At 47.4% G+C, this 16,832-nt stretch overlaps 1 protein-coding gene across 2 annotated transcripts in view; it reads left to right on the top strand.

Moving 5' to 3' along the window:
• AGFG2 (ArfGAP with FG repeats 2) overlaps positions 1-16,832 on the top strand; it is an 851,713-nt gene that overhangs the window by 472,899 nt on the left and 361,982 nt on the right. The window contains exon 7 of one of the 2 annotated variants that reach the window (XM_044077338.1): positions 13,294-13,338. The exons of the other annotated variant lie outside the window; for it this stretch is intronic. Coding sequence (XP_043933273.1) covers positions 13,294-13,338 — 45 coding nt within the window. The remainder of the gene's footprint in view (positions 1-13,293; positions 13,339-16,832) is intronic. 2 annotated transcript variants of the gene reach the window in all.

Here is a 16,832-nt window from a genome sequence, read left to right as displayed (position 1 = left end):
AAAAATGCTACAAGTAAATGATGCTGCCCTCTGGTGGCACATGCGATAACAGCTGGTGCCCTTAGGACAGCTAAGGGAAATCTTTCCCTGGAACCTTTGATCTGAAGTAGTTAACTTCATTTGGTCTGCAACCTGTGGGATTTGGATCCGACCTCGGATCTGAGCCGGCAACTTTACAAAGCTTAGATCCGAGCTCCTAGCTCCTCCCCTTACCCATAATCTTCTGCCAACCCTGACTGACCTCAGATCTAGTTTGCCATGCTTCTGGTCAGCAGCTAGGTTTTGAGCTCCTGGTTCTAGGGTCTTCACAGAGTTGTGAGAAATTTTAAAACTTTGTTTTTCTTCTACCTTTTAGTGTACGAGTGTGTTGTGTTCCCTTTGGTGTAACTCTCGTAGTTGAACGTTTTTTAGTTAATTTTAGTTAATTTACCCTCCCCTCCCCTTCGCTGGTGCATAGTTCTGTGTGTAGTGTGTTTGGGGCCTAGTGAGTGTGTTTTCTTTATTATGTCTGAGGCCCCAAAGCCAATCTTTTCTAAGTGCACCGAGTGTGGCCATAAGCTCTCCCCGGCGGATGGCCACACTCGGTGCGTCCGGTGCCTTGGGGTTGAACACCTTTCCTCTGGATGCACTATCTGTGCGGCGTTCAATCCCAGGGCACTGAAGGACCGGAGGCCTAAGCTGATCCTGGTGGGACTTTTGCCCCCGGATTCGTCTTCGGCCTCCGGTGCTTCTGTGGTCTCCTCCCAGGCTTCGGTGGCGGCCACTCCAGCCCCCCCCCCCTGGCTGGGACTCGATCTCCCGCTTCGGCGCCAGAGGAAGGGGAGGCCAGGAAAGAAAAACGGAGGGAGAAGCACCACAAACGGCGGGCCGAGGCCTCCACTTCGGCCCCCCCCCCTGTAAGCGGGCTTTTCCCTCTATGGCTTCCAGGTCTCCTCCTTCTCGGCTCCGGTCTCCATGCTTCCCACCGGGACCCGAGGAGGAGGAGACCCGATCTCCGTCGAGGTCATCGAGGTGGCACTGCCGGCCAGCCTCGGCCTTGTCGAGATCAACACGTAGCCCTTCTGAAGCAGATTTGGACCGGGTGATGCAAAGGTTCATCCAGGCCCAAATGCAGATGGGAGTGCTCCTGCCTCCCCCCCCCCCTCTGGGGATGAGCTCAACACCCTTCTTTGCCCCGATAGCTCCTTCTCCGACCTGCTTCCCGGGTTCGGAGCGCTCGGGGCCGGGCAGTGTTGGAGCCGGGGGTGGGTTGGCACCGACAGTATCTGGTACTTCGGCTCCGACTCTCCCTTCGAGTTTTCCGGATCCGTCCTTGTCGGATCCGAGCTCTCGGAGCCGTGCTCTGAGCTTCAAATCCGAGGGGTTTGGTGGGTCTTCGGTTCCGTCCAGGTTGGAGCACACTGGCCCTTCGGATCTGATGGTCTCGGCGCCAGCTCCAATCCATCCAACGAATCCTAGTGAGGGTCGGCTCTCGGATCCTAGAGAGATTGGCTCTCCCTCGGCCTTCAATGTGGTGGAGAGGGCTCTGTTGAGTGCATCCAGGCCCCCGCTACCTGCTATAGCTCCATCACGAACTCCCTCTCGTTTTGGCAGGGCTTCCGTCCCCCGGCCACAGGGACAGCCTGCTTTGACGTCTCAGGTCGTTCCCCTGGAACAAGACGTTGCTGGTGAGTCGTCCTCGGACAGTCCCCCCGAGGATGTTCCTCACAAGCGGAAGTGTAAGAGGAGGCACGTGGACTCCCCCGAGTCCTTGACAGAAGACATGGATGTAGATGAGAGGGGAAGGCTCCCCAAGGTCACCCCCCAAGGATGTCTCCTTTGGAGACATCATGGAAATGCTTAGGATAAGAGGGGAGTGGTCTGCCCCCAAGGCTTCCTCGGACAAATCCGTGTTCCTGGAGGCGTTCGAAGCAGGCCCATCTACCTCTTGGGTGTCCCCTCCGGCCGACCTCTTAGTGGACCTTATCACCACTAGGGCGTGGAAGGAGACGGACACTGTGGAGCCGGTCCCTAAACGTCCCGACAGGATCTTGAGCCCTCCAGCAGAAAAATCCCATTGGAGCAAGGGACCCCCCGTAGATGCCATGTTGGTGGCGGCAGCCACCAAGAGGGTGCTAGCCCAAGAGAGTCCCTCGGTCCATCTCCCGAGCAAGGAGTCTCACTCGATGGACCATCTCGGGAAGCGGGTCTTTAGTTCAGCGACCTTCTCTGTAAGGTCCCTGAACTACATGGCACATATCATTCCACTGCAGCGAGACCTTATCAAAGAGTACGCTGCATCGCCCCCGGAGTCCATGTCGGGGGAGGACAAACAGTTATACTCCACTCGCATGGCCACTCTTAGGTCTATATCAAACACCTCTATACGGCTTTTATCCCATGCTACAGAAGGAGCCGCTAGAGCCAGTGGAGCAGGCCTAGTTATGAGGCGCCAGGCCTGGCTCCGACATTGTGATTTCGCGGAACCCTTCAAGGCGTCCTTTGCGAATGCCCCCTTCGATGGTTCTGCCCTATTTGGCAAGACAGTTTGCGAGACCTTGGTCCAGAGCGAAAAGGACGGGAAGACGTTGCCTGCTGTTGGAGTCCGCTTCTCTGCTCCCCAGAGGTCCTTCTCCAAGAATCAAAAGGGACAGAAGAAGATGTGGTTTCGAAAGTCGCAACAATCCTAGTCCGCTCCGGACTCCCAGTCCTTCTGCGGCAGAGGAGGACAGGGTGGACACCGCCCTAGAGGCAGAGGGGGCCCGAAGAACTTTGGGTCCAGCGAAACCTTCTCTGATCGGCCCACGCAGCAACCCTGAAGGGTTGCCCGACTGCTCCACTCTGGAGGCAGTCAGGGGGCATTTCTCGAAGCACCTGGCAGCTTGGGAGTCCATTACAACAGACCGCTGGGTGCTTCGTATTATATCGAGAGGATACAGAATTCCCTTTTCCTACATTCCCGACACCCCCGGACACTTCCCCGATGTTCCACCCAATCAGAGGGAGGCAGCAGCTGCGGAAATTCGGCTGCTTTTAGAAAAAGGAGCCATCCAGCACATCCCCCCAGGCCAGTCCGGATCGGGTTACTACTCCAGGTTCTTTTTGTTGCCAAAAAATATGGGGAACCTAAGGCCCATTCTCAAACTTTCCCTACTAAATCTGTCAGTAACCAGAGAAAAGTTCCGGATGGTCACTCTTCAATCTATTCTCCTCCTTTTGCGGGAGAATGACTGGATGTGCTCCATAGACCTCAAGGACGCATACTACCACATACTAATGGACGAACGGTCCAGGAGGTTTCTCCACTTCCGGCTGGGAGCCAGTCATTACCAATTCAGGGTCCTCCCATTTGGTCTCACCTCAGCCCCCAGGGTGTTCACCAAAGTATTAGCAGTGATTGCGGCCCACCTGAGACTCCAGGGAATGCAGGTCTTCCCGTACCTGGACGACTGGCTTCTCACCGCCCCGACAAGGCATCTACTATGCTTAGCCAGGGACTACTTTCTCAACCTTGCTCCACAACTAGGGATCACCATTAACTCGAACAAGTCCTCTCTCACCCCGACTCAGGTGATAGACTTTATCGGGGCCAGACTGGACACCAACAGGCAACTAGCCTTCTTAACTTCCTACCGCTTACACACTTTGAGGGCACATGTGCGGGCCATCTTTCAATCTTCAAAACCTCCGGCGGGATTGGTGCTGAGGGCCCCGGGGTCCATGGCAGCCGCTATAAACCTCCTTCCCATGGTGCGTCTGAACATGAGGATTTTACAGTGGACTCTCCAAGTCCAATGGTCCCTTCTTCACTAAACCCTTGAGTCACCCCATTTCTCTCAGCAGGGCCTGCAAGAGGGCTCTCGTTTGGTGGCTTCAATCGCCGGAACTCCAGGCAGGACGCCCCTTTGCCAAGGCCCCCCCCCCTCTCGCCACGGTGACCACGGACGCCTCTCGTCTGGGGTGGGGGGGGCATTATTCGAGCAGGACGGTCCAAGGCACGTGGAACGATTCGGAGACCTTATTGCACATAAATGTTCTAGAGATGAGGGCAGTGCTGTTGTCGTTGTAAGCACTTCAGAGCCTTCTCCCTGTAGGAACAATTGCAGTCTATATGTCTGTGGTATGGTATATCAACAAACAAGGGGGAACCCAAGTCTTACCCACTCTGTCGAGAAGCGATGAGAGTGTGGGAATGGGCGATCTCCACCAACCGCTTTCTTATTGCAACGCACATTCCGGGAAGGACCAACATCCTAGCGGACAGACTGAGTCGCACCATCCTTTCATCTTACGAGTGGTCCCTCAGTCCTCGAGTAGCGAGTCGAATTTTTGCTGTTTGGGGGCAGCCCTGTTGTGATCTTTTCGCATCTCCCTCAAACACAAAATGCAACAATTACTTTGCTCTCATTCCCCATGCCGGGGAAGCCCCGAGGGACGCCTTGGTGCATGCTTGGCCACCCGGTCTTCTCTATGCCTACCCTCCTCTTCCCCTCATGCTGAAACGTCTTCAGAAAGCCATTCGGTTGGGGAGCAGGATGATCCTCATTGCCCCATTCTGGCCTCGCCAAGCTTGGTTCCCTTACCTCTGGTCTCATCGAGTGAATCCGCCCTGGATTCTAGATCCCCTTCTGGATCTAATCTCACACCCCCAGGGACTCCCACTTCCCAACCTGGCCAGCCTTAAGCTTACGGCTTGGCTGTTCCAGTTCCACTTGTAGCTAGGACTCCCGGTATCTCTTCTCCAGTTAAAACTATCCTAGTAGCAGCGCACAAGCCCTCTACTAGGAAGGTCTATGGTAGTAAGTGGAAGCGTTTCTCTATTTGGGCAGAATGCCATAATTTGGACCCTTTTACAGCCCTCTTACCTGCGGTGCTGGACTTTCTTTCAGGTCTTTTTAATGACGGAGCTAGCTGTTCTAAGGTTAAGGTTCAGTTGGCAGCTATCTCTTATTACCACGTAGGTACTGAAATGGGCCCTTTGATCTCTACAAAATTGTGCAAAACGTTCCTAAAGGGCACCTTTCTTCTTAGACCTCCAATAAAGGAAGCGGTACCCCCATGGGATTTGACTTTGGTGTTACAAGCCCTGACAGCCCCTCCCTTCGAACCGGCGTCTTCAGTAGACCTCAAATATTTGTCGTGGAAAACAGCCTTTCTTGTGGCTATTACCTCAGCCAGGAGAGTATCCGAATTGCAAGCTCTTTCTGTGAAACCCCCATACTTAGCCTTTCACAAGGATAGGGTTTACCTCAGTACCAATCCCTCTTTCCTTCCGAAGGTAGTTTCTGAATCTAATATCAACCAATCTATCAACTTGCCGGTATTCTTTGCTAACTACAAGAACAAAGGGGAGTACAAATTACATTCTTTGGACGTACACGGACAACTTAGATTTTATATTCATAGGACATCTGGTCATAGACAATCCGACCAGTTGTTCGTCTCCTTTGCCAAATTTAATTTAGGTAAACCGGTCTCTAAAGTTTCCTTATCGAGATGGATCTCACAGTGTATCATTACAGCGTATCAAAATTCTGGCAGGCCCTCACCTCAAGGAGTTCGTGCCCATTCAACTAGGGCTATGGCAACTTCTGCCACCTTTAAATCCAGGGTTTTCTTGGATGATATCTGTTCAGCAGCCATTTGGGCCTCATCTCATACCTTCATCAATCATTATAAATTGGACATTACCTCCAGAGGGAGAACTTCTTTTGTCTCCGCAGTGCTCCGGAACATCTTTCCATGAAGGCTGCCTAAGGTTTAGGTAGCTGGGGACTCTGTCCCACAGGTTGCAGACCAAATGAAATTAACTACTTCAGATTAAGAAGTTATGTACTCACCATAACGTTCCATCTGAGTAGGTAAACTTCATTTGTCTGCAACCGTCCCCCCCCGTCCCCCTGACCTTCAGATGTGTTTTCATGTCATATAGTGATGTACCATTCTAATAATGTAGTTAGTTATACACTATAGTGCTTGCGGGCAAACTTGATCTGAGGTCAGTCAGGGTTGGCAGGGGATTATGGGTAAGGGGAGGAGCTAGGAGCTCGGATCTAAGCTTTGTAAATTTGCCGGCTCGGATCCGAGGTCTGATCCGAATCCCACAGGTTGCAGACAAATGAAGATGTCCTTCAACTGCAGTCCTTACATATGGGTTGTCCTGCCTCAGGCAGCCCTTCAGTCGGCCGGATTCCAAAGTCTGGGTCCGGCGTCAGCTGATGTCGCCTCTTCCCCGACGTCATAGCGGCTGGGGTATAAAAGCATCAGTCGACGCCATCTTCTTCAGTCTTTCTTGCTGCGTGGTGCCCGAAGCAGAAGCAGTTCGCAAGTGCCGGTCGGTCAGCTCCTGTGTTTTCAGTTACCGAAGTCATCAAAAAGCTAAGTACCCCGTTGGGGAACCTTTTCTTACCTCAGCCGATGTCAGATAAAACTGCAAAAGTTAATAACTGTTTGTCTTGTGGTAAACAAATACCTCATAAGGACTTCCATTCTTACTGCCTTCCCTGCCTTGGCCCAGACCTCGACGTCTCGGCCTGTGCTGCCTGTGCTTGCTTCAATAAGCGCACTCTCAGGCGCCGGGCAGAATTTGCTGAAGACTTTTTTGGAGAAAATTACTCCTATATCATGCCGTCAGAACAACCGACAACACATATTTCCAAAGAACGGAAGGACCGGGACCGACATTCTCGGCCCGCGACTTCCACCGACACCACGCCAAAACCTACCGCGAGTGCATCGGTCTCCTCGGAGGCGGTAATTCAACCGCTCCAGACCAACGGCACCGCTTTACCGCACACTTCGGTCCCGGAGGCTTCCCCGGTGCCGGTTGTTGATTTTCCTCCTGAAACCGAAACCCAAGTTTTGCCTGACACCATACCGGTGGACAAAGTTACTCCTGCACATGGGGCAGCTAGGCCTCCGGTGTTTATGTCCATCAAGGCCTACACACGTGCTAAGGCTGCCAGCCAGGCCAAGTCTCACCCTCCTAAATCTTTTTCTCAGGGTCCCATTTCTGATAAACAGATCATGACTTTAGCTACAGATCTTATTTCATTAATCAGAGGCTCTCAGGCTCATCCAGACAGGGGTTCTCAGCCGCCTGCAGACAAAAGGCCTAGGGTTGAGCAGACAGATACCTTTTCCTCAGATGAAGCCTCTGGCGACTCAGGCCTTTCAGATTTCCAGGAAGAATCCCTCCAGGCCTACGAGGATTCTGATGCTGATGAATCTATTCCCTCTGCCTCTCCTCCTGAGGATATTTCTTTCTGGGAAATTCTCCACTCCATGAGAGAGCATTTCCAGTGGCAGGGCCAGGATTTCTCCAACTCCAGGAAAAGGCTTTGTGCTTTCCTTAAGTTACCCCAGCACAGGCCTTTAGCTGTTCCACCTGTGTTAGATGTATTGGATGATGTGTACTCAGACTCAAGTGCTTCTCCAGATTCTCTCCCTCCTGCTCCTGTCAAGCCAGACAGATATCACAGGGTTCCTGAAACTCATAAACATCTCTTTAAGGCCCACTCTGTTGATCTAGAAACTATTTCCCAGGGGCCCAAAGGAGTGGCCACTTCCAGGGCCAAAAATCCATTGCCCGCAGACAGGGAATCTAGGTCCCTGGAGAGGTGGGGCAAAAAAGTTTTTACCTCAACCACCCTTGCCATGAGGGCACTTAACTGTCTTTTTCATATGTTTCAGTATCAGGATTTCTTGATGGATGATTTGCAGAAAAAGTTAGCCTCTCCTGAGCCTTTAGATAGAAAGGCCTTGCAGGATTTGGTTCATAATACTCAGCAGGTTAGCAATCATTTTCTTCAGTGTGGTTATGATGCATTGGAAGCTTCATGTAGGGCAGTTATGACAGGGGCTGTCATACGTAGACATGCTTGGTTGAAAGAACAGGCATTGCCAGATCATGTTAAAGTAAAGCTTCTAGATGCACCTCTGGAAAAACACAAGCTATTTGGTGCTAATGCTCATGATGTGTTGAAATCAATTGAGGAAAAGGCTAAATCAGTACAAACAGTCAAAGATTTCCTCCAGGTTCAGCCACCAAGGTTCAGCAGGAATTGGCCTTCGAAGAATTGGTCCTTTCCAGACACTGACAAGTTCCAAAGGGGAAAAAAACAGGCGTGCTCGAGGTAGAGGGCAATACCGAGGCTCCTACAGGGGCCGCCAATGGCAACCGACTAATCAGAGAAGTGGCGCAGGGACTTCTACTGCTCCACAGGGACAATCACAATGACTTGACTTTGACTCCGCCGACCAAGGCTCAAAGAAAAGCACCTTTAGGCGGAAAATTATCCTTATTTTCAAAAAATTGGCATGTTTTAACAAAGGACAAATGGACTCTGGACATAATAGACAAAGGTTACAGGTTCCACTTCCATACCTTACCAACAAGACAAGGCATGCCAAACCTGCCACAAAATCAAAGGGCAGAGGCACTCATACAGGTTTCAAAGCTGCTACAAATCAAAGCAATAGAAAAGGTTCCTCCTCAGAAACAAGGCCAGGGATTCTACTCAAGACTGTTCCTTGTTCCAAGAAAAGAAAAGCAATGGAGACCTATACTGGACTTGTCCACTCTAAACACTTTTCTCATTGTGCCAAAATTCAAAATGCTGACGTTACAGCAACTTCTTCCCATGCTGGGCAAGGGTCTTGGCTGGTTACTCTGGACCTCAAGGAGGCATACCTGCATGTCCCAATCAGACACAGTTGCAGAAGATACCTCAGATTTCTTGCAGGGTCAGAGCATTATCAATTCTCAGCATTGCCTTTTGGCTTATCTACTGCCCAGAGTATTCACGAAATGCCTGGCATCAGTAATTGCACACTGCAGACTCCAGGGATACAAATATACCCTTACCTGGACGACTGCCTTATACAAGCGGACAGCAAGCAAGCCTTGATAAGAAACTTGAACTATGTCATTCACTTACTACAGGCTTTGGGATACACAGTCAACATTCAAAAATCAAGACTACTGCCATCCCAACAAATAATTTTTCTAGGAGCCAAACTGGACACAAACTCACAAATGGCTTTCCTCACAGAAGAAAAACAAGAACAATTACCAGATTACTTCAAAAGCCTAGCAAAGCACACCTAGATGACTGCAAAGCACACCCAGATGGCTGCAAGGAAAATCCTGCAGGCCCTGGGTTTCATGGCATCTTGCATTCTTCTGATTCCACTGGCAAGACTACACATGAGAAAAATACAAAAGGAATTTTTGTGGTGGGCACAAGCAAGCCAGCTAAACAAAGGCATGTCTTTCAACAAACCTCAAACAAGCCAAACCATTACAACAGACGCCTCAGATCATGGATGCACATGGAGGGCAGATGCATTCAAGGGCAATGGGCACCCCGGGAAGTGCATCTACATATCAATCAAAAAGAGATGTTGGCAGTGATTCATGCAATCGAGGCCTTCGGAAAATTTCTTCAGCAAGGTCAACTGCTAATAAAGACAGACAACACCACTGTTATGTGGTACATAAACAAACAGGGAGGCACTCATTCTTACCCCCTCTGCAGGATAACAATGACTCTTTGGGAAAAGGCCCTGAAACTGAACATACAGTTGCAATGCCAGTTTGTTCCAGGCAAGGACAATGTTCTGGCGGACAGTCTAAGCAGAAACATCTTGGACCCGCACGAATGGATGTTGCATCCAGACATTTTTTCACAAATAACTCCTGCATGGGAGAGGCCGGACATAGACCTCTTTGCCTCGCACCTCAATCATCATCTGAAGAAGTTCTGCTCGAGGACACACCATCCTCAAGCCTGGAGAATGGATGCTCTCTCCTTCAGCTGGAACTCTCTAACAATCTATGCATTCCCACCTCTACCATTAATGACCAAGGTGTTACTGAAGATCAAAGCAGAACAACTGAAAGGCATTTTGATAGCTCCAGACTGGCCAAGACAGCACTGGTATCCATTACTAAGGAGCATAACTCGCACCAAGCCGTGGCCCCTGCCTCAGTGGCCTCTGCTTCTGACTCAGCACAATTACAGGATGTTTCATCCCAACCTGCAAACATTACAGCTGACAGCTTGGAGGGTTCCATGACTTCTCCCCATATCTCTCTCTCCAAGAAAGTTCAAGAGATCTTACTGGAAGCACGCAGACCTTCCACCAGAAAAACTTACTCAGCCAAATGGAAGAGATTCAACATCTGGAATGCCAGCAAGGGTCAGGATGCATCAGTAATGAGCATCCCACAGATACTAGAATACTTGGCAGAAATGCTACATAATGGCCTTTCATATTCTTCCATAAAAATACACGCTTCAGCAATTTCAGCAAAATACAAGTGATCCACCTGTGTTTTCACATCCTTTGCTAAGACAGTTTCTAAGAGGGATTAAGAATATCAAACCTCCCAGAAAACCACCAGTGCCTGCATGGGACCTCAACTTCGTGTTGGAAAAATTAACTCTCCCTCCTTTTGAGCCAGCAGCATCTTCAGAATTGCAATTTCTCTCCTGGAAAACAGTTTTCCTGTTGGCAATTACCTCAGCAAGAAGAGTCTCGGAGATACAGGCCCTCATGGCAGCACCTCCATTTCTCATTTTTCATCAGGACAGAGTTTGTTTAAGAACCAATCCTTCATTCATGCCAAAAGTGATATCCAGGGTGTCTCTAAATCAAGCAATTCACCTGCCTACCTTCTTTCCCAATCCTCAAAATAAAGGAGAAAAGCTGCTGCACACTTTGGACATACACATACAATTGCGCTACTACTTGGACAGAACAAAAGCCAACAGAAAGTCTGACCAACTATTTGTAGCTTACGCTGCTGGAGTACAAGGAAAGGCAATTTCCAAACAAACAATTTCAAAATGGATTGGACACTGCATCAGATTCTGTTACTCTTTCCATGGAAAAGGTGTGCCAGCCAATATCAGGCCACACTCCACCAGAGCTATAGCCACCTCCACAGCCTTTCTAAGAGGGGTGGCTACAAAGGACATTCTAGAAGCTGCTACATGGAGCTTCGTGCATACATTTTCCAAACACTACAACCTGCCTTTATATTCCAGATCCCGAGCAGGCTTTGCTTCGGCAGTCCTGCAGGGCATTTTAGCTACACCATCTTTATCTTAGATCCTACCACCTCCAGCTTGGCTATGGTATTCAACCCATATGTAAGGACTGCAGTTGCATTCTTGAAGGACATAGTACAGTTTTGTACCTACCATAAATGTAGATGTCCGATAGATATGCAACTGCAGTCAGGTTTTCCCTCCCTCCTACCCCTCTGTAAACTATCCTTTTTGGGTCCACTCCCCTTTTCCAAATTAGCTGGGGAAATCTGTTATGGTGTATCTGTTTATTACTGTTGTGCATGTCTGGAATTTTTTATCCAGTCTCTAATGTTAGCCTTCCTTGGAGGGCACCTGGCATCTGGGGCAAGAAAGACTGAAGAAGATGGCGTCGACTGATGCTTTTATACCCCAGCCGCTATGATGTCGGGGAAGAGGCGACATCAGCCGACACCGGACCCAGACTTTGGAATCCGGCCGACCGAAGGGCTGCCTGAGGCAGGACAACCCATATGTAAGGACTGCAGTTGCATATCTATCGGACATCTACATTTATGGTAGGTACAAAACTGTACTTTTACCTACTCAGATGGAACGTTATGGTGAGTACATAACTTATTTTTTTTTTTTACCACAATTCTTCCTTAAGAAGGTCAGGAGTAGTGTGAAGCAGTATTAAAAGTCCTGTTTCACAAATTACTAAATGAATAACACATGCTGGATGTCTTAAAGATAGTAGCTGTAATATCACTTTGACTGGAGAATATTCTGAAGCTAAACATTTTCTGGAAAGGTTAGCATTTTAAGCCAGTCAGCTTGATTGTCTGCAGATATGTTTAGAGAATTTTATTAAAATCTCTCTATTACTATAGTGCAAGAAACCAGTGTTAATCAAAATGGCTTTCTTTATCTTGATATTGCACAACCTGATCTTTCCAGTGTATTGGAGTTGGCACCTTTTGTTGGACTAATTTAATTCATCAGAATCAAAACCAACAGGTTATGTTATTTATGATGTGAGGATGTGACTGTTTATCTACATGCGTCTGTCAGGGCATATGGTGAATATTTCAGCCATTGCAGAACCCTGAATGGTATTACTTCAGGTGCTGGTTGGGGTTCCTTACTGCAAGTTTCTCTAAGATCACTCTGTAAAGTATGTAGTGTGGAATAAAGCAGTCTCAGCCTGCAGAGCATAAATAATAAATAAGGCTGATCTTTTGAGCTACAGGAATTCCATTAACCAGTGGATTTATAGAAGTGGGCTTGAATTCATTATCCAAACGTGTGCTGTGAAGCATTTTTATATCCGGGAACAAAAGCTACTCTTATGCACTGGACAGTGAGGTAATTAGTAGTACTCTTTCCTGTGCATATTTGCATAACTTCACCGAAGATTATCTCTGTTTTCATTGTAATGTGCAGTTTATGAAGAAAATGGCCTTAACATGTTGCCTAACCTTTTTAGAAGCATCACCTCACGACATGTTTTATCCATGGTTCCCAGATCAAGAGTAATGCAGACTTCTGTGTTTTTCTGCAAAGGCATTGGTAATCTTAACACGTTTCACAGAGATTTTACTGAAAAAGGTAGAAGGAATGCACATTTAACATTTGAGTACAGGATACTTGGTGTGCAATTAATTATGTTAGGTACAGACTTTTTGAGGGAAGATTTTACTAGTGAAATGTTTAACAGTATGGAGTACCAGATATTGTTATGGTGGCATAATGTCATGTCATATTACAAGAAATAAAGGCTACCTAATGGAGTATAAAGTGGCTGCTAAGTTAAAATCTGAATTTTCCATCACTTTTCAACTGGATAGAATAAATTGCCACTTGATGAAAGTGCAGCTAATTTCATGTTGGTGTTAGTGTCATAGACGGTGATAAGTTAGAGTAAGTGGGACTTGGCTGCGACCTCCTCAGTAGGTCTTGTAGAGTATCTAACAGGTATGTAACCTGCCATATATTAGCTGAAATGTAATTGTTTTTTACGCAGTCAACATTTTTTCTGTTTTCTCAACCTTGTGAGTTCCTGTGCAAGTACATCATGACATTGCTGTTTGTGTTATCAAACCTGTGCAAATGATTATTCATGTTTTTTTTTTTTCTTCCAGAACACATTTAGTAATTAATGCTAACTTCTTGTAAGGAATGTTTTGCTTTCTTTGAAGTTTACATGCTGAATATATGATTTTGATAGTCTTTCAAAACTTTTTTTTTATGTTTTTTCCCCCTTGCTTTTTGTCAGTGTGCCTGCCAGGTGAGAGGACCGTCATGAATAGCTCCAGTTTTGGTAGGTCATGGTTAGAAAATATTTGTACTGCAAGAAATATGCCCAGCAAAGTTGTACTCTTCTTTTCATATCTCTTGCATTCTTCTGCCATTAAAGCAGAGATGTTCGATTTCTTCCTTACTTAAAAAAAAAAAAAATTGCGTGTGCTCAAGTCAGTAATGTTGCTACCATTGAGATCTTAAGTTTATAGATTGTTGACCTTTAGTCTGCAGTCTTAATGCATTATTAAAACATTCAATATTGCTTATGTAGTACTGATAATGATTTTATTGTATTAATAAACTGTGCATCATGAAGATAACATAAATATTGGCTGCCAAATACTAGCAATGATTATGTCCTTCTGGTGAGCTTGGTCTGAATTACTTATTTTTTAAATAACCCATACACACATTCCCATTTCACATGTGATTTCCACCACTGCTTATTTATCTTTACTCTCCAGTGGATGACTCACTTGTTTAGATTGCTTTGTTGAGGCAAGTTTATAACATGCTGGTTTGCATTTGCTTAAAATTTACGAATCTGATGTCTCTTTCATTCCACCTCACAGATGGGTTACGAGTCCGACTCGGCCACATTTCTTCAGACTAGGATCCAAGTCTTGAGCTCCTTCCACTTCACACAATGCACCATCCCCTAAGTCCCTCAGATTGACCAAATGGAAGAGATTTGTTTTCTGGGGTTCTAAAGAGAACACTGACTCCTTTTCAGCCCTGATTTCAGCCGTCCTATTCCTGCAGTCTCTTCAGTGAAGGAGACAGCTTCTCTACTATCAAACTTCAATTGGCAGCCATCTCTAACTTTCGTTCGGGCAATGATTTTAATGCCCCGTCAACTTCCAAACTGTGCAAGGCCTTCTCGAAAGGGATCTTCCTCCTCAGGCCTCCAGTCAAAGATCCTTTCCCACCATGGGCTCTCACTATGGTCTTGCAAGGCTTAACTCAAAAACCTTTTGAACCAGCCTTCATGTTGGACCAAAGTTATTCCACTGGATGCCATGGTTATGGCCGCAGCTACTAAAAAGGAGTTAGTTGAAAAGAGCTCTACTGTCCATCTGCTGAACAGAGGGAGTCCAGAGGGATAGACCGGTTTGGTAAGTGCATTTATGCCCTGGCACTTTTTTGCTGAGAGCATTGAACTACCTGACACACTTCCGTCAATTGCAGAGCGAACTGGTGAAGGGAGCGATCAGACTTTATGGCAGAGATCATGTGGTGGAAGATTTCAAGAAGTTCTCCAGCCAACTGTGACAAATCTTTCGTCTTTGTCCAATTCTTCCATGAGGCGTATGTCCCATTTCATGGAGGGGTGCCTCATGGGCAGCTGGCTCAGGCATTGCTATTCATAGACATGCCTGGATGAGGCTTTATGATTTTGTGGAACCGTTTAAGGCATCCTTTATCAACACCCTGTTTGTTGGATCCTCTTTTCAGTCCATTGGTCAAAGAGACCCTAACCCACAGCGAGCAAGAAGGGAAGAGAGAAGACGTTATCTGCCATTGGGGTCAAGTTCTCAACTCCTCAGTACACCTTTTCAAGAAATCAGTGCAATAGAAAGAGAACCTGGTTCCAAAAATCTTAAGAGTCTTCCCAAGATTAACGTGAGGATCTTTCCTGTAAAGGCAAAGGAGGAAACTTCAATGGGAGATGCCGCCCCAGGACAGAGGGGGTCAGCAGAATCAGAGCTTCAGGGAACCTTTCTCTGATAGGCCCTATCAGCACTGCTGAAGTGCTCATCTCTGGAGGCAGTCAGGAGTCATTTTTCTCTGCACCCCTACCACCTGGACCGGTGTAAAGCAAGACAAGTGCGTGCTAAAGATTATATCCATACGTTATTTTATTCCCTTTTTCCCTCCTCTTGCAGAGAGGTCAGAGAAGACTCCCTGATGTTTCACCCAGTCAGAGGGAGTTTGCAGTAGCAGAAATTCTAAATCTACTGCAAAAAGGAGTCATCCAAGAGGTTCTGACTGACCAAAGAGGATTCGTAACTTATTTCTTTTTAGTGCCAAGGAAAACCGGGGACTTACAATCCATTCTGAATCTACGCAAATTAAATTTGCTCTTAAAGAAGGCAAAGTTCCGAATGGTGACAGTTCAATTCATTCTGCCGCCGCTGTGGAAGGACGATTGGATGTGCTCAGTGGACTTAAAGGATGTTCACTATCACATCAAAATAGACAGAAGCTCCAGAAGTCACCTGCACTTCCGGCTGGGAGCCAATTATTTTCATTTCAGAGCTCTGCCCTTTGGACTCGCCACAGCCCCCAAGGTGTTTACCAAATACATGGCAGTAGTCGCAGCTCACCTGAGACTGCAAGGATTCCGGGTGTTTCCATATCTGGATGACTGGCTCATATTTGCCCCAACCAGGCATCAACTACTCCATGGCAGGGATTATTTCTTCAACCTTGCCAATCATCTGTGGATCGCTGTAAACCTGACAAAGTCGATCCCATCCCCAGTGCAGAGTATAGAATTCATTGGCGCTACCTTGGACACAGAGAACCAGATTGCAGTATCGTGTTTAGACCTTGAGAGATAATGTCCGAGATGTCTTAAACCGATCTTCACCACCGGCAAAGCTGATACTTCAGGCTCTAGGATCTATGGTGGCTACCATCCCATTAGTCCTTTTTGCAAGGTATTTTATGCAACTTCAGTGGACTGTGGCTACTCAGTGGTCTATACTCTACCACCCTTGTTTGTTCCTATCAAGCTGACTGTGGTTTTCAGAAAGCATTTTTAATGGTGGTTGCTGTCTGGCAACCTGGCCCCTCAGGCCCAGTGACCACAGACGTTTCCCAGTTAGATGGAGGGGGCATTTCCAGGGAAAGATGGTCCAAAGCATGTGGTCGAACATAGAGACCAAATTGCATATCAGTGTTCTGGAGATGAGAGCAGTCCTCATGTTACAAGCTTTCAGGAGATTCCCCCTGTAGGAACCATTGCAATTCACACAGACAGAATGCTGATGGTGTGGTACATCAACAAACGAGTAACCAGCTGTTACCCGCTGTGCAGAGAAGCCATGAGGGCTTGGAAATGGGCAATGTCTTAACGGGTGATGAACTCAAACAGGACTTTTTGTCACCCGATAGAGGGATGGTCGTGTTTCACTGTTGCAGTCCTTACAAAATGGGTTATCCGGCTCCTGGCAGCCAACAGTCAACCAGAATGCCAAAGTCCTTGATATATGACGTTGGCTGCCTTTGGTTTAGGCCTGACGTCAGGTAAAAAAGAAGGCAGCCGATGCCATTTCCTCAGTCTTTCTTGCCGCAGAGCCTGAAGCAGAAGCATTTTGCATGAGTGCTGCTTGGCAGAGTACCTTCTTTATGTATTCAGACTGCTTAGTTGAAGACATCCTCAGATAAGTACCCCATTGGGGACCCTCTTTTCTTGCTTTAACAAATGTCAGAGAAAGTTGATAACCGTCTTGCCTGTGGAAAACAGATTCGGCACTGTGATTTTCACTCCTTTTGCATTACTTGTTT

This window comes from Protopterus annectens, chromosome 7.part0, assembly GCF_019279795.1.
Source record: "Protopterus annectens isolate FY-2018-M chromosome 7.part0, PAN1.0, whole genome shotgun sequence".
NCBI classification, from domain to species: Eukaryota; Metazoa; Chordata; order Ceratodontiformes; family Protopteridae; genus Protopterus; species Protopterus annectens.
This window is presented reverse-complemented; position numbering and strand designations above follow the sequence as displayed.